At 36.5% G+C, this 20,628-nt stretch overlaps 1 protein-coding gene across 1 annotated transcript in view; it reads left to right on the top strand.

Annotated features, from left to right (window-relative positions):
- LOC140322196 (prolactin-releasing peptide receptor-like) overlaps positions 1–20,033 on the top strand; it is a 58,177-nt gene extending 38,144 nt beyond the window's left edge. The window contains exon 3 of the mRNA XM_072398801.1: positions 17,569–20,033. Within this exon, the coding sequence (XP_072254902.1) occupies positions 17,569–18,202 (634 nt within the window). The 3' untranslated portion in view covers positions 18,203–20,033. The remainder of the gene's footprint in view (positions 1–17,568) is intronic.
- Positions 20,034–20,628: the final 595 nt, after the last annotated feature.

Below are 20,628 nucleotides of genomic sequence, written 5' to 3'. Positions count from 1 at the left end.
AGCAAAAAAGAACATATGTTTAGATAGAACATGCATTAAACTAGATATTAAAAAATAGCGTACCTGAAAGGTAATTGGCCATTAGTTAAAGGTAACCGTATTATTCAGCAGAGCTTTTTATCTTTGTGTAATGCACTGAAAGCTTGTCTCATCTTCCAATTATTGTACATTTGTTATATTCATTCAGGTTCTTCTACATTAGTTCCTGCTCATGGTGTTCATTTAGAGCACTTCATGGTACTGGCTCCTAGCTGCAGCACTAAGCACAATAATAAAGCTACGACTTCACATTGCTTTAGGAAAAAATGATTCAACTTCATGGCTAGTCCTTTAGAATTGCTTCAAACAGTAATCTTAGATGGTGCTGGCATTTACTTCTTACAATGTTGAGAAAGTAAAAGACAACGAATTGCTAGCCATAAAGGAGCTAAAAATATTTTCTATATAAACAAACTCTGCTTTCCCTGTGGGTAAGATAATAACAAATATGAGCCATTGTTTTGTTCTCAACTTTTCCAACACTGAACCTTTATTTACTGGGTAAACCCCTTGTGTTGTAAAAAGACCTGGTCTCAAATCCATTGTTTAGCTGAGTTTTTCTTTCTTTGACCTCATTGGAGCTTGTGCTCAAAAATCTATAGATATAAATGGGATTGTAAAGTGCATGTAGGAACCTGGAACATTTTTCACAAAACGCACAAATCATCACTATCTGCAAGTTCCTTAGCTGACATGAAATCCAATATCTTAAAGCCCAATGCAACCCAAAATTAAAAAGACAAAATCAGTCATGTTGATTGTTGTAAATACCTTTGCAATTTCAAAAGCCCATTATGTAGCTCTTGCAATACCCAATGATCCGCTACCTCTTGTATCTTTTTAGTTTTCTGTAAACTTTTGTCATTGCTTTCTGTGGCTGTAAGTCCTGGCTCTTCATAGAGATACAGGAATTCCACAGAAAAGCCGGTATGCATAAAATGTAGTCTTTCTTCTAGTGTTCTTTCTTTTCTGGGTGTCTTGTGGCCACACTTAATTGATGTGTCCACCAACTCACTCAGCTGTAATGTGCAGAAACATATGGTCCATGCAACAGGTATTCTTTCCATCTGTCTATCACATTGCTTATGTAAAAATCAACCTTGCAATATCAGATTGTTCTTGTTGAATAATAATTTAAATGGTGAATGTAAGCCAGCTTCATTGGTCATAGAAACAGCATTAACTCTCCTTAAGGTCAGTCAAGTTATTGTGTTATAACAGAAATCACAGACATAACATCTTCTGATATGATAAATCTCCTGCAGATATAAATGATCATGAAATCAAATCTCTGCAGTCTACAATACCCCTGTGCAGTAATAATTATAGAGATAACACTAGGTATAAAACAGAAAGGGCAGAGGAAGAGAGAAGATAAACAAAACACAAAATGATCCAGAGAAGTGTAATTTGTGTCTGCTTATTTTACTCAGCAAGAGGGAACCAGCAGTAGGAAAGCAGTAACAGCATGCATTGCCTTTATCTTACATTTTAATAAATGGAGGCCATACATGTGAGCTTTACTGAGTAGCAAAACACAGAATTCCAAATAATTGCTGCAATTGCTGCAAGTGGCCTTTTACCTTCATTATATAAGGAACCCCTTTGGGCAAATGATAATTATTCCTACAAAACACCATCCACCAACAGTTAAGGCTTTTAAACATCAAACTAGGGCTTGATGGTATGGGTAGGGGAATATCATTAAATAGTTATATGTATACAACAATTTGTACATTGGATCCCAATGGAATTTGAATTGTGGTTGGCAATGGTGGGACCATGAACTTATATAACATGTATAGAAAGGAACTTTATTATGTGAGAATCATAACAGCTGCCATTGGGGAACTCTGAATTTGAAATTTTCAGTTCCCTAGTTGTCATGCACAAGGTTCAGCTGTTGACCTGGAACAAGTATGTGGATGAGGAATGCTTACACTTTTCTGACTTGCTTTTTTAGGCCTGAAAACTATTATCAGTGTGCCTTGTGAAAATATTTCACTGTATTTCTAGAGTATGACATTAGGACCAAGCCACAACAATGGTCACTCTGTTATTCAATAAGAGCGTCCTTATTGGCACAGTCTTGCCATATTGTCAATGTGTGTTGCAGCTGTTAGAAAGAACTGACATATTTATGTACAGATATATTTATTTTTTAAAATTCATTTAAATGTTAGCATTGACTTTTCATGCCTTCTTTTGACATTTATTTGTTTATCAACTATATAAATGGCCAACATTTGACATGCATTTTTTTGGTATTTGCAACAAAGCTTGCAAACTTTAAGTAGATTTGCAAAACTGTTCATGAACCAAATGCATGCATGTTTGCTCAACCCTACAGTCCACATCACTAGCTGGTATTCCCATGACAAGAAGTCTGCTTATGTGCCATCCCTCCAGCAGTCACTATACCGGCCCATTTGCCCAAATGCGCTACTGGAGATCCAGAAGAAGACTTGAGAACAACCAACTTCTCCTAGACAGACAGGAGGAGAGATAGGTTGCTTCCTGCTTTCTACTGAGCTTATAAACGGGCAGAGGTTTTATATTTTATATCTTTTAAAGTGGAAAACTCATTGGTGAGTGGTGAGCTTCCGTCATAATCAGAAGTATTTACAGTATACTTGCCGATAAGGGCACCTACACAGGATGCTCAGGAGTTACATAAATCCCCGACAGTTTCCTGAGTATCTTGCAATGCTGCACAGAGCCAAATGCTAAGCTACACAGCGTATGTCTTTCAGTTATTAAACAGATTACTCTAGTGACTTAGTTTTAATGTCAACTATATTATTATTATCCATATTATTATTTAACTTTATACAGTATCAACATACTACACAGAGCTGTACATTAAATAGGGGTTACATCTGACAGACAGATACAAACAAAGACAAAGGATAGGAGATGACGCTGCCCCAAAGAGCTAACAATCTAGCTTTATAGCAACGCAACTAATATTCTCAGAGAGGCCAGCAATATTGGCATACATACAGTATTTATTTTTATGTTAAAACCTTTGGATTTTGGACACGGAGCATTAGAAATTCACATTAGTTGAACAGGTAATGTGATGTTGGCAGAGCTAGGACAGAACCAATACATTGCCATCTCAAATTGTTCTTGTGCATTCCTGTATGAAAATTGAATAGGAATGACATTAAATACAAGTACATGCTAAATCCAAGAAAATTACTGAAATTGCTAGTTGGCACCTGATTATCAGTGACAGGTAGATTGATTGTTAGCAGTCAAAGTTACAAATGCTATTACCAAAACGAGGACTTTAATAATATATCTTTAGCAAATGCCACTGTACTACGGAATAGTTAATATTGGGATTTCAAGTGAAAAGTAAGAAAACAAAAAATCAGCATAACTTAACATTCAACTATGAAATGTCTGCAAACTCCGTTGGTACTGCTGACAGGTTTGCCAATAAAAGTGCTAAGCAGCTTTCTCAAGCTTGCATGCATTGGAAGGGGGTCATTTGTGTAATTTCTTTTTGTCTGTTCCACCAGCTGGAAGAATGGAAACCTAGCACAGAATGTTTGTAACAGAGAGACTGTGTGGCCAGCAAGTGTTGCAATGGATTTCAAGGCTTCAAGCAGGGAAAGGATAAATAGCCTATGGTCATAGATTTGCATGATTTTTTTTTTGATTTTGCTGCATGTCCTTTCATTTTTGTTCCAGAAGTAGGAAAAGGCCAACAAGGACTGAAAGGAGATTGAAATAAGTTCTTAGCCAGTGACAGCCTTATAATGAAAGATAAATAGAATTACCAAAAGGACAATATTTTATTATTGCCACAATTACCCTAAGGCTGCATACACACATGCATAAATTGTCATTGGAAACGAACGATCCACGAAAGATTGTTCAAATAATTGTTAACAAAAACATTTCAGAACGACTGGTCAACAACGCTGCAAACAAGGAATCTCACTGGAAATGGACGACCGTCCCCGCGTATCTGATTGGGCGACGGTCGTTCCTAATCTATATTGTGTACTGTCATTCAGTGATCGTGGATTGATCTGTGATACACCTTCTCCTGTACATGTCATTTCCTGCATCGTTTGAACGATCATTTAAACGAACGTTCCTAGTATGTACATATTTGGTGGATATTATTTGAATGATCGTATCGTTACAGCATGTACAGAATTGTGCACAATGCATTCAAAATAATCTGGAATAATCATTGATTGTTCGTTTTCCAGCGATAATTATTGCACGTGTGTACCTAGCCTAATGCTGCTGGTGTATTGTCCCAGATCTTGAGCACTGTTTGTGTAATCTTACTCCAGCAGGAACTGTGTTGCCTTGTCTGTTAACTCATTTCTTCATGTTTCCATACCAGTGGTATGAAGGGGTATAGAGCTCTGGGCAAGGTATAAAATTCTCTTTAAAATGCTGGAGGTTATTGTCTACTATGGGCCTGATTTATTAAAACTCTGCAAGACTAAAGAAGATAGACTATAATGGGAGAATCTGGTTGACTGTAATGGATCTGGTCGTGGACTGAAAATATCTGCCAACTAATAGCAAAAGAGTTGTAAGAAATCCATTCCAAGTTTTCTGGATCACCCAGGCTTTACCATGATAGTTTATCCTCTCCAGTCTTGGAGAGCTATAATAAATCTGGCCAAATATGTATCTCTTCTTCGTGCCTTTTAGTTATATATATCTCTAGCAGTGTATGCCAGTTTACAGCTCATTAGCCTGTATTTATTACCTTTTATCATAATGCACAAAACATAAAGAAAGACTAGCATAGTCATAAATATGCTAAATGCTCTCATGTGTCTCAAGCTGGACACCAGTTTCCACAAATAGAAATTGTTTTCTGCTCTGAATAGATAAGATGTGTAATTCAATTGCAATTTCATGGTAACAGCAGGCTGTGCGAGCACCATCTATTCATGATGAAGTATGCTCGGTAATTTTGTACTATTAGCCAAGCATTAATAATAATAATTATGCTATTAGAATATTTGAATAAGGCTTAGCCTTTTATAGGAATTAAAGGGAACCAGTCATTGTCTTCTTGTTTCTATAGGCAAAGCCTTGGACTGGCACTTTCAGTCTTTCTTTACTATTGAATCATTGATCTGAAACAGGCATGAAGAAAATTACAGGTTGACATTCAAAAATCCGGCAACCTCTGGACCTGAGGTGCGCCGGATTCTTAAAAATTCCTTTTTTTTTCTATACTTACCTCCACAAACAGGCAGCCTTTCTCTCGCAGCACTGCGGACATCTGGCACAGTTCCAGGGAGCAGGCAGCAGGGACGTCTCAACACGTATTTAGTTTAGCAAGCAAGACCTAACAGATGTTTCTGCAGAACAGCGCCAGCAAAACATTAGTGGTCAAACAGTGAACTGTACTCGCTGTAGTTAACATGCCGGGAAACTTAAGGATCCTGATTCTAGATGGCCGTATTTTCGATTGTCAACCTGTATTAAGAAATTCCAAACTGACTTGTGTTTCAATATTACTTATTAGTAATAAGTACTAGGTAATAAGTACTAGGTAAGTACCTAAAAAAAAAAACCTCAAAAACCAAGTCATCAATAGCATTTATATATGGATGCATGAAAATGAAAAATATGCATGCATGAAAATATTACTTTTAAAGTGAACCTGTCAGTTTGACAACCCGTGGCAAAGACCTGTGCAGAATGAATGCCCTGAGTTGGCAATTGTTTGCCCTGCCAAAAAGCACTGCATTGATCTTGATACAGAAAAAGGTCACCTGGAAGTACTGTAATTCCAAGAATTGGCAGATGAAGTCTATGGTGAAGTGTGGTAGAGTTAACTCTTGGTTGGGGTGTCCAATCAAGAGAATGTTAAGCTTTCCCAGCTTTTTGTAGATTCTTGACATTCTGTCATGTGGAATTATTCAATTCAGTAATAGGAGAATGGAGTCTAGTGCTGATTATAATATTCTATATAGCAGTATGTCCCAAATTATTTTAAAGTGGCTATTATCAGCCAGTCCTAATTACAGCTGGAACAGGAAGAGATGACCACCTTGCCTCAAGCAATTATCCACACCTATACATATAGAGCTTTCTATATACTAACCCAGCATATTCAAAGAACTCTGAGGACTCTCAGTAGGTTTGCCTCAGAATTAGCGTTCCATTAAATGTATTGGTTTTGAAATGTTATTGGCTTTATAGCTTAGACTTCAGCAAACATTAGTGAATAACCTGATTGTGGTGAGACCTTATCCCTGTACATATATAGTCCCATATTCCAAAAATAGACTTTAAAAAAACACAGCTCAGTACATTTATATCTATTAACCTTGTTGATGTTTCACTGATTATAATATTAATTATTATTTATAAACTGTATTTTTATTTATAATATATATTTATAAAGGGCCAAAATATAATGCAGCACTGTACATTAAATAGGGATACCTTACAGTACCTCCCCACTATTCCTGACTGCAACAGTCCTATGTTTTATTTGATTTACAGGTAGTCCCCGAGTTAAGGACATCCGACATACAGATGACTCCTAGATACCAATGGGACTTCCCCGCTCGTTAGTGTGCAGGACGGAGGCTTGGAGGGGGGGCGGGGGTGCAGTTTGCTTGTCTTGCAGAAGAAATCTGAGACTAAAGAAAGATGAGACTAAGTCCTTCTGCAAGCTCTTGTAACTCTTTCATGACCAAGACAAACTCTGCAGCGGTTTCCTTTGGCATATCAAAGCACAGCTTGGTCCAGAAGTTAATAAATGTCTAGGCTTCATAAAGTTTTTTTTTTTTTGCTTTGTTTGTGAATAACTCACAGTGAGGATTTTATACAGTAGCTGACACCATGCTGCCCAATAATATGTTTAGACAAGCATCTGTCCTTACTGCATTTATTAAATAATGTACCTGTTCCCACTTACATACAAATTCAACTTAAGAACAAACCTACAGTCCCTATTTCGTATGTAACCTGGGGACTACCTGTGTATATATATCCTTGTATTTTTCTACTGACACTGCATTATACTTTTTATTGTAAGATTTTTCTAGGGCTGCTCCGATGCTCTGGAATGGTCTTCCTCATGTTATTCAGCTTGCTCCTTTTACCCATGAAATTTGCCAACCCATTGTCTTCTGTCTCTTAAACCCTCACTCCCATCGTTCCATATCCCCTCTCCTATTGTGTGATCCTTTGCCCACCTAGATTGTAAGCTCTTCTGAGCAGGGTCCTCTGCTCCTCCTGTTTCATTGTTTGTATCTGTCTGTCATTTGCAACCTCTATTTAATGTACAGGGCTGGGTAATATATTGGCGCTATATAAATACTGTTTATTAATATTAATCAGAAATCTGTGACCTGTTGAGCAGTGCATGTGAGGGGCTTTGGAGAATGGATCATGTGGAAAGGATGTAACCCTTCATGTGGTAGGGGAGCGGAATCACTGCAAGGTTAGTTGTTTTAGCAGCCCAGAGTGGAACTTGCAAGAAGACCTGCACACAGTGAGAGGTGGCTGGCATGCCCGATCCCTCATTTTAAACTTTAGTTGCATTACTGTTATCTTTTTGGATTCAATATTTTCATATGACCTGAAAAAAGTATGGAGATCAGGGATAAAGTTGAGTGAGTAATAAAAAAAGCTGTTCTGCTAGTGAATAAAAAATAATGCTGAGTGAGACTGCTGAAATAAAGCGTCCACGACCCCCAGAGGAACTCCTTCCCCTAATTAAGTCAAGCCTAACAAGCTTAGTTATATCCTAAATGGGACATTTAATACTTTTGTATTACCTTTAGTGTCACCTAGGGAATGCAATTGAATAAATACAATAAAAGCTTAAATACCAGCTGCTCTGTTTTCTGAAGGTCAGTCCTGGTATTTTGAAATGTACCCCATAATTCTATATCCAAAGTATTTGCCAGTTAAGTCTGAGCTTTGTCTTACTGACTATGGATTTGTAATAGGAATTACAAAAATGACTTGTTTTTCTGTGCACTTTATAAGGCAATTCAGCCAGCCATATAACCTGACTTTTCTCTGTTGCACAACAAGGATAATTCTTGTTCGGAGCACTCTGTAAACCAATGCCCCAAGCCTCAGGCTACATAAAGTATGTGGCTTTATTTCACAAACCCATTACTGACTTTTGGCTTTGCAAAAGGGCCACCTCCAAGGATGCTAATCCCAACAATTGGCTAGTAGGAACAGCCATCCTGAACCCATGATTGGTCATTAGCCCCTGATTATAGACTATAATACCTTAGCAAGAGAACTCTTAGTTTAAACTAGGAACACATCCTTATCTAAAGGGTTCAAACATTGAGAACAATGCACAGCACACTGATTTCATTTTCTGTCTTTCTCAGATCAATCAAAACTGATTCTTTATTGTTATGTTTTCTGTAGATTTCTATAACATAGCTCTTTTTGATTAACTTTCCAAATCCTTTCACTATATTTCGTTCAGGTCTGGACTTCTGCAAGTTATTGATTTGTTTGAAACAGCCAGACCAATACCTCTGCCATATCAGGGATGTTTTCAGAGCAATTACATCAAAATATTGATTACTTTGTACAAAGAGCAAATGGAAAGTCACTGCCTTGTATACCAGAGTACATCTGTCACTTATCTATAAACTCCTTTTACCTGCCACCCTTAAATCAGTTATAATGAATAGGATGATATTGTGTTTTTCTCCATATTTCTAGAGGAAGAATAAATTGCTGTTCAATGCTGGTCACTAATTAATGAATAATTTAAATATCTCCAGTAGGACAACTGACTAGGATCCTTAGTACAGTATAGTGTGCTGTTTAAATTAAATATGACCTTTACTATAATTTGTAATACTAAAAAATGTAATACTTCTCTGAAATATTAGTTTATTGTACTATTTTACAACGATTTATAATTATGCAAAGGAAGGGAAGAGACAGGGAGAGATGGAAGGAAGGTTTGGGACGTTAGTACAACAGAGACAGAATTGTCAGAGGTAATTACTTTTTATACAACTCTGTAGAACTGTCTAAAACAACTAGATCATATGACACAACTACTTTAAGACAACTGTATTTTTATTTCACTTTCATTAATGTGCATTCATTAAGACTACCCAGTTCAGATTAATGGTCTGCAAATGCACCTCAATATGCACCTCAAAAAATACAAGACCCTTTATTTGTAATTGCCCCAGTGCACTTATTTTGTATTGTTGTTTGGCTGGGTGTTGAGTTTTTAATATTTCTCCATTTGTAACACTGCCAGCCACCACAGAAGGGAGATTTTTCAATAATGTCTGGACTTACACAGGCGTATTCAAGGTTTGGCCCCTACCCTTTGTGCTGGATGCTCATTTCCCGATCAGCTTTATTCCTGGAACCCTTATTCCTAATAAGTGGCCCAATTTTTTGATCTTGTCCTTTACTTCTGACCCTTGGCTTGGCTTTTGACCCTTTAGTTGGTTTCTGATCTGTCTTTGGATTCTGACCCTTGGCTTGATTTTGTACACTCATTTCATGCTTCCTTGCTGGCTTTGCCTGCATGTAGTTGAGGAGTGCAACAAGTCTCGATTGGTGAAGATGTTGACAGCAGAACTGAATAAACTTCTTGAATTTGGTATAATGTTTTAAAGGTCACAAGGGCAATGAATGACCTTTTTCGTTTGTGAGGGATAGAGATTTTCTGTATTTCTCACATAAACCTTTTTTTTTAAGTTGACTTTTGATATACTTTGGCTGACTCCAGCATGAGAGGATGTGGATAATGATTCTTAACCAATAATATAATCAGTTTGGCGTAATCTAAAGGTTGAAGGGCAACGGTCTTAAATACATACACATACATATGAGTGCTAACACTTGTAGATAGTTTCGTCTGGACTACTGTAACATCCTCCTCTCTGGTATTCCACTAACCCAATTCTCTCCTCTGCAATTTAATAAAAATGCTGCAGCCAGACTCATCCATCCTTACCACCGCTCCTCCTCTGCCATATCTCTTGGTAGTTCTCTTCATTGACTTCCATTTCACCTGAGAATCATATTCAAGCTCCTGTGCTTTGCCTTCAAATCCCTCCACAGTTCTTGTCCAACCTACCTTTCTGATTGGGGAGAAAAATACACCCCTAGCCACTCTCTTTGTTCCTCCAATGCCCTACTAATGGCTCCCACACTTATAACTTCATCACACGCATGGCGCCAAGACTTTACTGGAGCTGTCCCGACTCTCTGGAATGGTCTACCTTGTCCTATTTGGCTTGCACCTACTTTCTGCTCATTTAAAAGGGCACTCAAAACCCATTTTTTCAAACTTGCCAACCTATCTTCTTTTGACTAAAACCCTCACTAGTTCCCACTACTCCAAATCCCCCGTCCTATTGTGTGATACTTCCCCAACCTCTTAGATTGTAAGCTCTTCAGGGCAGGGTCCTCTCCTCCTCCTGTGTCACTGTCTGTATCTGTCTTTCATTTGCAACCTCTATTTAATGTACAGCTCTGCATAATATGTTGGCGCTAAATAAATCCTGTTTATTAATAAAAATAATATTAACACCTATGTAAGTTCCTTGCACCACAGTACACGGTGCATGTGTTGGTATGGCATTGCAACCTATATGAATTACCATGTTTTAGTAAACACTAAATTAAAGTGGACCTCAATAGATGCTGGTATGAAAAATGGTTTGGCATTTTGTTACATGAATTAATGAGTCAGTGAAAAACTTCTTACAGGGTGAAGTCAACATGACATATATTTTCTAATTAATGTCTGCCATGTGTCATTCCCACACACTAGGGAATTTCACTCATTTTATGTGATCTCTTGGAGTGTGACATGTCAGCACAGAGCTGGATCAGATATTTACTTGTCACAAGCACAAATCCTAAGCTTTTTGTTGAAAAAAATGGCACTACAATTACAAATCTCATTGCTTGGTCTGGAATTGAATTCATATGTAAAATTGCATCCTGCAGTGTTGGGCATCTTGAATAACTAAATTGCTGGAATGCATGCACAACATTTTAATTCTTAGCAGAGTCAGAAAGCTAGCAACTGGATTTAGAATTAATTGTAGCGATATTTTTAGGGACAAAAGTGCCTGAGACACCTTTCAAAAACCATAAAATCAGGTATAATTTGAAAAATCTGGCCTACTTTTCCACTCTGGCTGTGCCAAACTTCTCATAAAAATGCATGAGCAAATGCATGACCATGTGTTGTGATCAACCACCTATTAGTTTAAATTGACAATGACTGTGTACGGCTGTACCAACCACATAATACACCTGTGCATACTTGCTTGTTATGGCAAAAGCTCATCACAAACTGAGTTTAGTTCCTCCTTAATATTTCAGGCATTCTCATGGAAAAAAAGCAAGCCAGCTATAAATGTGCACAATTAAAATATTAAAATAGATGTGCAATTGAACCATACTTAGAAGATGATTGGTAGATTTTTAATATCAAGTACAGTTGACATTCGAAAATCCGGCCACCAATAATCCGTTTACTTTAGTTTACTTTAGTTTCCCGGCATGAATTTCAGATCGCATATTCGATACAGGGACTGCAGTACCATGTTTGGCCACTAATGTTTTGGCGCTGTTCTGCAGAAACACATGCTTGCTAAACTAAATACACGTTGAGACGTCCCTGCTGCCTGCTCCCTGGAACTGTGCTAGATGTCCGCTGGTGCTGCAAGAATGTGGAGGTAGGTATAAAAAAAAATCTGGGATTTTCTCAAATCCGGTGCACCTCAAGTTCTGAGGTTGCCAGCTTTTTGAATGTCAACTGTATTTATATTGAGCCAACATATTAACAAGCTCGCCTATTATACAAAATAAATTAGTTAAATCTAAATAGTCAAAAAGACTCTAAAAAATGATAATAAATTTGGGCACATTTGTGCAGGTCCATTTTGTCCAAGTATGTCATGGCAAAAATAAAGGAGCCACCATTGCTGATCTTCTACCAGAGAAAACCCTTGTAAAGACAGGTAGGACAGACAAACATCTGATGGTTGAAGTAATAAAAAGCCATGGCAAAATGTATGATATAACGTCTAATACTATGTACGTTATAGGCAATATGAACTCTGTGGTGAGCAGAGATAAATAAAAGCAGAAAAAGACTCGAGGCAAGGTAGATAATAGCATTCTCACTTTTGAAGTGCACAATTTTGAGCAATTGTGCTGTCCTCTTGCAGAATCATGAAGATATAAATGGTCTTTAGCACATTTATGAGGACTTTGGCTTCCTTGGTTGCGTTGTGTTAAGTGATGAATGCTGGTTAATTTTAACAATATCAATAAATCTTCTGAAAGGTGCAGTGTCTTCGCCCTGTTTCAAAAACATATTCCTGAGAAATCAGGAAAAACAATTTTCTGAGAAAAGAAACCATGTTTTTTTTGTGCTGGATTCTTCAAACAGGAACATTCTTAAGTTAGAGAAGATGGGGTTGACTTGCTAAAGTGAAAATTTGTTTTTTAAAGAATATCCAACCACAATCAAGGAAATTCCCAGATAAAAACGCTATAGAGATAGTTCATCTAGAGGAAGGAGCCCTGCTTCGATTTGCTCCAACAGGGGAAAAAAATTCTTCCTGATCAAGTGAGGGAATCAGATGTTTCACCAGACCAACAGTCTCTGTTGTATTTACTGTTAAACTTTAATACCCAGTTATATTCGGTGCTTTTAGAAAAACATCCAGCTTTTTCTTAAAGCAATCTATAAGAGTTACTGAAACTTCTCCCTGAGGGAGCCAATTCCACATTTTCACAGACCTTTCTCTAAAGAATCTCTTTCATATCTGGTGATTACATTTCTTTTCCTCCAGAGGCAAAGCATTCCCCCTTGTCCTTTGTAATGACCTTAAAGTGAATTTTTTGAAGTGAGTTCTTTATATGGACCATTTTTATATTTATACAGGGTGACCATATCCCCCCTAAACGTCTCTTCTTAGCAACTACAAAGTCAATTATATGGCAATTAGGCTGTATGCCATTTATTTAGAACTGTGCCTTTACAGCCAATATGTCATAGTGCAATGAAATGAAATTAAATTAAACACATAGACTTTTTATCTCTGGCAGTAATAAACAGTTGTTTTTATTAAATACTGAAGTGGATCAGTAAAACCTAATGAGCCAACAAGTTATTCCATGCCAGAATATTTCTGGCATGCATCAAAGGCTTTCATTCTAGTGTGTTTTTGTTCCAATTCTGGAACATTTGCAGCAAACAATTCAACTTCCATATTGACTGCTATAGATTTTCTGTTTTTTTAGTTTTAAAGATACTAAAAATATTTTGAATGGTTTAGATTTATTATTCTACTTTATAGTTCTTTAATATTAATATAACTTTTAATATTAACCTCTTTTTTTTTTATAAAGTGCCAACAAAAAAATGTTTGATATTTTTTACATGCCTGGATTTGTGGAATCTTTGTTTATGATTAAGCATTAAACACAGGGTGTACCTATGACACAGAATTCCCAGAGGGCTAACAGAAGCTGTTTGTCTTTGTACTTTCTCTCTTTGATTAAAATGTCACACAATGAATTCTAAACTAGAGTCATTACACTATATGTGTACATTTTAGCCTGACTTTTAAACTCTTTAACATCAAAAAACATTGAAAAAGAAACAAAAAACCCTTAAAAAAGAATTGAAAACAATTGAAGATCCTAGAAACCCCTAATACCATTGAAAACAATTTGTCATCTCCACTTGCAGTCTGGATATAAAAATACAAGAATATTGTTTATTAATAATAAGAGTATTGCATTCCCATTGTTTAAGGCACTAAACCTAAACATTACTGCAGAAAACTAAGAACTTTACAACTTTAAAGGAGTACATTTATAAATGTTTGCACCAAACTTTTATTCAAAATGTACACATTTTTAACACTGGATGCAATTAGAAAAGGTGCAAATAAACATTTACTAATGATTCCTTCTTTTTCTAACTTGTGAAACATGTTGGAATTTTGAAAAAAATGTGGGTGGTTCTTCAGTGAAAACATTTTTTGTTTTTTTATAACATAAATAAACCATGCAAACAAAATAAAAATGTAACCCAAACTTCTACAAATTCCAAATTGTCCAGCCAACAACACAAAATCTGATGTAGCTAAAACATTTTGAGCAATGATCTTAGCTTTTATTAATTCAATTTTTCCTGTTCCTCTTGATTAAATGATTTTAATTCAGACTTTTCTGACAAGTAACAAATTAAGTGTTGTTAAGTGTTGAAATATCATTTAACCTTTACATTGACAGCCAGGACCATAAAATACAATGATGTTAGGTGCCCTTTCCAGTGCGTCACAGTAGTTTGGTTGGATTTCTGGATGTCATTTGCAGCGGGCTGTGGAAAGGCAGGAGATGGACCATATGTTCGCGATTGGATCTAGCGTCTCTATCTCTGGGAAGTATTTTAGCTGTGAGAGCTGCATTCAGAGTAGAGTTTCCCTAAAATGAACTCTATGGGTGCCTGAGACTATAATTACATTGCTGTTGAACTAACAATAAAGGAAGTGTCATTAAGTTGTAACAACTTCTTTTTGTCCTGAGGTTCTCATTTTATTAAATTAGGAAGCTTAATGGTTGCAATAAAAGTACAATGCTTTTTTTCAGGAACAAAATGAGCAGGACCAACCAATAATTTATATGAAACATATGATTTTTAGAAATCCTGAGCCCTATAAACATATGTGGCTATGTTAATATTATAAACTAAGTAAAAAAAATCTTTGTAAATGATTTATTATCTATTTAAAATTGACAATAAAAAAACCTAATTTTTCAAACTTTTATTTTCTTTTGGTGAATCCATTCTTTTATTGATTTGGATGTTTGCTTGGGGTTATTGTCGTGTTGAAAGGTGAAATTCCCTAGCTTTTCTTCTGCTGGAACTGGGGCTTCTGTCAAAGTAGAAGGAATTATGAGCAGTTTCAATTATCAGTGACTACTGCCCTAAAATCTTTAGACGTTTACGCGAAAGCAGAAGGTGAATTTCACATTTCAACACGACAATGACCGCAAGCATACATCTACATCAACAAAAGAATGGCAACACCAGAAGAAAAAGTAAAGTTTTAGAATGGCCCAGACCTAAATCCAATGGAAAATCTGTGGGTTGACCTGAAGAGGCCTGTGTGCAAGAGATGTCCTCACAATCTGACACATTTTGGAGTGCTTTTGCAAAGAAGAAATATTAAATATTGCCAAGTCAAGATTTGTCATGTTAATAGACTCATACACAAAAAGACTGAATGCTGTAACTCTATCAATAGGTGCTTCAACAAAGTATTAGTTTATGGCTGTGTACACTTATGCAACCAATTTATTGGACATTTTTTTATGTTGTTTTTCAATTGAATTGTTTTAAATCAATTTATTGTGGTCTCATTTTTTTACATCACAAAAACTTGACACTTTGACAGGGTACACTTTTTATATCTGTACATCAGTAGTCTTAATTAGTGATTTCCCATAACTTCCAGCTCTTGCATATTTTTGGCATATTTAAATCAAGTATAAAAATATATACAATCCTGGCTATAAACTATGATAAGTAGATGATAATCTCAGAATAATGTATCAATATATTTAGAAATAGCAATGTAACTTCATCATGTTATCCCCCAGGTGCCAAACTGAGACCTTTGGTGACATCAGATTGTATGTTTTTTTGTAGAAAATCTCCCATTTCTAAAACAGGTTAGTTGTGAAAGTTTGCCAGCTAAATAACAGGAAACTAAATGCATGAAAAGTAAATAGGAATTTATATAAACCCAACCCAAATTCATCTTGCAACCCACTCATGACCCAGACACTACAACAATTTTAGTAATCCTCAACAAGTTAAATTATATGCCTTGTGTGAAACAGCTATTACCAATTACAGTTGTGCATGTGAAAGTTCTCATACCTGTACAGATGATTAGATGTTAGACATTTATGTAACTTTGCTCTGAAACCTGTTACTCATTCTGCATCACTTGCCATTTTGGGCAAAAATACACAACAAAATAACAGTAATTTTGTTTTATGATAGACCAGAAGATAGCTTTTATAGCCTTATGTTTGAAATTTGTATGCTATATCACCTTCTTCTGTTCCGGAAATCTCTTGAAACTTTCAACTATATATCCACAAATTCTCTTTTACATAAAAAAAGTTTATAGTAGAATTTACAATAACCTTTAGAATGCCATTGGTTGGCTGCAAATGGTCCACCAAATATTTATATATGACATATTTCTGTAAGTTACAGGTCTACAATTTAAAAAAAAAAATTTCATGAAAACCTGTGACGCTTTTGGAACAGAAATCTAGAAATCAGTGTAACGCTCAGGTGGTTAAAGGCCAACTTTACGTAAAGTTACCCCAATATGTTTACATCTGCCACAAATGTCTGAACCTTTGAAATAAAATGCTGTCAGGCAAGCATGCATGTATATCCTGGAAATCTACTATACTTCCTGGTCACTCCGGATGTAACCACTGCAGGTTCTATAGACCCAAATGTTGCAGTCATGTCTTACCATGCCTTTCCATTTTAGCATTTAGGGATGCTTGGGAATGATAAGGAGGAGAGGGGGGACACAAGACGGCTGCACTGGGTTCTATGAGACTTTCAATGCTTACATCTGGAGGTGGCCAATAAGTTCAGTGCCAACTATATTTTTTCCGGAAGGTAAACATAATGATTTTCAAGATATAGAAGTATGCCTGCATGATGGTAATTGTCTTCTGAGTCATTGGAACGTTTAACAACTGCAGACATGTTAGGGTTGTTACTGAAATTCGCTTTAAAGGTTTTCTGGGCACAATAAATTTTAAAAAATCCGTGTAAAAAATGAAATGTATTATTTCCATTGCAATTGGTGTATGTACCTAATTTTGTCTTGGTATTAGCCTAAGATAATCCCCTTCACAGCAGTTCTACTATCAGCCAATAAGGTTCTCCTGCATGCAACAGGACTTTTAACCTTTTTTTTAATAGGTAAAGCCTTTCGCATAAAAAATTCCAACTGTGTATTCCGCTATTTGCCTAAAATTCAGCTTTAATATTTACTTGGCTAAAAAAGCAAAACATTTACAAAACATCATTCTTTAGAAATTGTTAAAGAAATAAATAAAACTCGACATTTCCTTTGAATTTTTTTTTGTAATTCATTAAAAAATCACCTATTTTGTCCGTCCATAATTGTTTTATTCTGGGCAGTATTCCCTAATTCTCATCCAAAAACACTAAACCTTCCTCATTTAGGCAGTCATTAACACAAAACATTAATTAGACATAACAGATGTCTCTTGCCAAACCTAGAGAAAACATTTGTATGCCACAGCTGTGTGGTGGGTGAAAAGGGCACATTACAAAAACTGCGAAGCATTCTTTTTTAGCAGCTAAATGACTCTAAATAGTAATTAAGGTATCAGAAGACAAAGCCAATCTAAGTGCGCCATCACTGCAGCTACTTGAAGACTAATAATTTTTTCTGTTTTGTGTTTTGCTAGGTACTATGCAACAGTGCACCCGTTAAAGAGAAGAATATCTGTGACGACTTGTATCTATGTGCTGGGGGGCATCTGGCTTTTATCCTTTGCCTTGGTTGGGCCGGCAATTGCTCATACTTACCACATAGAGTTCCAGCAGCAAGGCTTTGCCATTTGTGAGGAATTTTGGCTTGAGAAAGAGACAGAGAGACTGGCCTATGCTTACAGCACCCTGATCATCACCTACATCCTTCCCTTGTCTGCAGTATCTCTGTCCTATATTTGCATCTCCGTCAAGCTGAAGAACAGAGTGGTTCCTGGCCATCCTACACAAAGCCAGGCAGAATTTGATAGACTGCGTAAAAGAAAAATATTCAGGCTGATTGTGCTGGTGGTGACGGCCTTTGGGATCTGTTGGCTGCCCATTCATGTCTTTAACATTATCCGGGACATTGACATCAACCTCATCAACAAGCATTATTTTCTACTTATTCAACTTTTATGTCACTGGTTTGCCATGAGTTCATCTTGCTGCAATCCTTTTCTGTATGCCTGGCTTCATGATCGTTTTCGCAGTGAGCTCAAGAAGATGTTTACCTTTAAACGTAAAATAATTCCCACCAACAACTGTGTGGCAGTAAGTGTGATGCTGTAACGTCAGTATTGTGCATTCATTTCAATCATCTAACACAGAGGAAAGCTTTTGACTCTTCAGCCCTGATGTGATCTTCAAGTCGTAAAACGAAATTCTGCTCAATACTGTAAATTTTAGCATTATGTGTTTCTACACATTATTTGGCCAAAAGGTTCACACCTACCATTACATGTAAATTAGCTTGTTTGATACCTCATTCCAAAACTATGAAGAATAATGAACCTCCCCTTTGTATAGCCCCCATTGTTCTGGAAAGGCCACAACATTTTGAGGGTGTCTTTTTTAATATGGGTGCCGACTCAGTAATGTTAGATACAAATGACAATTTATTGAATGTTTCAATTCACCCCAAGGTGTTCAACAGGGTTGAGGTCTGAGGACTTTATGCAGACCTTCTAAGCTTCTGTACACTCAACATGAAGCCATGTCTTGATGTATCTGGCTTTGTGGACTAGATAACTTAGACTGGTGTTCACATTCATGTGGTGTACTTTATTGATAAAACAAACAACCGGGGGGCAAAGTTGCAACAATTTCTAAGTCAAGGAAGAATGAATAGCACATGACTCAGGAGCAGTAATCCTTTTGCTGCTGAAGCCCTAGAATATGTAGACATGAGATGATTCTTGCCCGATACAAACAGTCAGACGAGAGGTCGCTCAGCGTCATCCTGACAGATCCATGAACGACTGATGAAGAACAACTACTATACATGTCAATGGAGTAGAACATAGTGGGGTTCCACTCGCTCATTCTTCCTCCTACCCTCTCCATAGAACAGAACAGTGCTGTGTGTACAGCGCTCATTCGATCATCTGTTACTGTTTTGTCGCTGGAACATATCATGAAAGATTGTTTCTAGCCAGAAAAGTTGCAGGTGTGTACATAGTTCAAGGCTGATTGGATAATTAATCCTTTTTACAATAAAGTTAGTTTGAGCTTATTTATTGTGTTCAGCTCTAAACAGAGTGTTAAAATGACTCTCTCATGAAAACACTATTGTTAACAGTTTTATTATCAATAAAAGAAGGCATTCAATACTCATTCTGGTTGCCTGTGTCCCTGAATACTGCTTTAATGCTGAGAAATTGTGCCCCAATGTCCACTGGGAAACTAACACTTCTGGTAATTTGTATCCCATTGGTTCTATTTTCTGAACTAATTGCAGACATCATAGTAGTTTTCAGTGGCACATACATCAGAGGTATGAGAAATGATAAGGTGAGCACATTCCCTGCCTTCCTTCACAAGAATAAAAACTTAGGTCATTCAATAAGCTAAAAATGTGTGATAGTTTAAATTTACTGACCTCCCAGGAAGAAAAAAGGGATACTTTTAGTTCTACAGCAAGTGCAAAACTACAAATTGCAAAAGGAATCTCCTATTTTAGGATTCTCACCATTAACGTTTTAATGTATTGCAACATTATGGCACACCGCTGAACACTCAATGCCTGGAGTTCTATGTAACCATCACACAAGTAAGAATTACCAAGAGGATCTTGAAGAATTTAGGAGCAAACTAGTGATAAAAATGTGCCTTCTAGTAGGTAGTCTTTATCAAGACAATGAAGCTATTTTTCATAGGCTGGAGATGAAAAACTATAGTATGCTTATTAGCACAAGGGCTGCGACTATTTGCATATCCTAATGCTGCGAGGAAGACTGGGTTGAGCATTGCGGATCCACATGTGTATGAATTACTTAACATGGTATAATTCTACAAATGATTTTATCGTAATTACTACCAACATGGCTGCCATTTTGTGCTAATTATCAAACCACCTGCAATTACATATTGTGAATATCAGCTTTCCATTTTGGGAAATGTTTGCTTTTCAGAGAACAGAAAAAAGAAAATTTAACAAAAAATAAAATGTGCAAAAAAAAAAAAACTAGTCTCATATGCCTTGTTTGAAGCAGATGTGGGGTCATCCTTGTATACCCTATTGATTTTTTTCATGTGTTTGCAATCCATATATACCCCATATAACGCAAGTATAAAAACTGCCCTTAAACCTAACTTAATAACTTAATCAAAAACAAGAAAAGAGTTTGAGTCACTGATAGGTTTGCATTTTTTTTGTGTGGTCTTTTGGAATATTTTTTCTGGTTTCATTGATAGGGGGTTCGGGGGTCAAAACATCAGGGAAAATCACTTTAAATTGATCATTCAAATTGAAACTCAAGACATTCAGATGTGAAAAATCTATTCACAAACTACGTTCATTGCAGTTTAGGAAGAATATGTGAGAATTCTTATGATGTACTGATACTTGAAATAAGTGCACAAAGGGACATCCAAGCAGAGTACTTGGTAATTTTTGGCTGCCTTAAGTTTAAGTTTACTCTGGAAATCCAGCCAACATTTGTTTGGCTATGCACAGAGTAGATAAAGGTTAGTTAAGCCCAACTAAACCCAAAATC

Source organism: Pyxicephalus adspersus, chromosome 2, assembly GCF_032062135.1.
Source record: "Pyxicephalus adspersus chromosome 2, UCB_Pads_2.0, whole genome shotgun sequence".
Lineage (NCBI taxonomy): Eukaryota > Metazoa > Chordata > Amphibia > Anura > Pyxicephalidae > Pyxicephalus > Pyxicephalus adspersus.
This window is presented reverse-complemented; position numbering and strand designations above follow the sequence as displayed.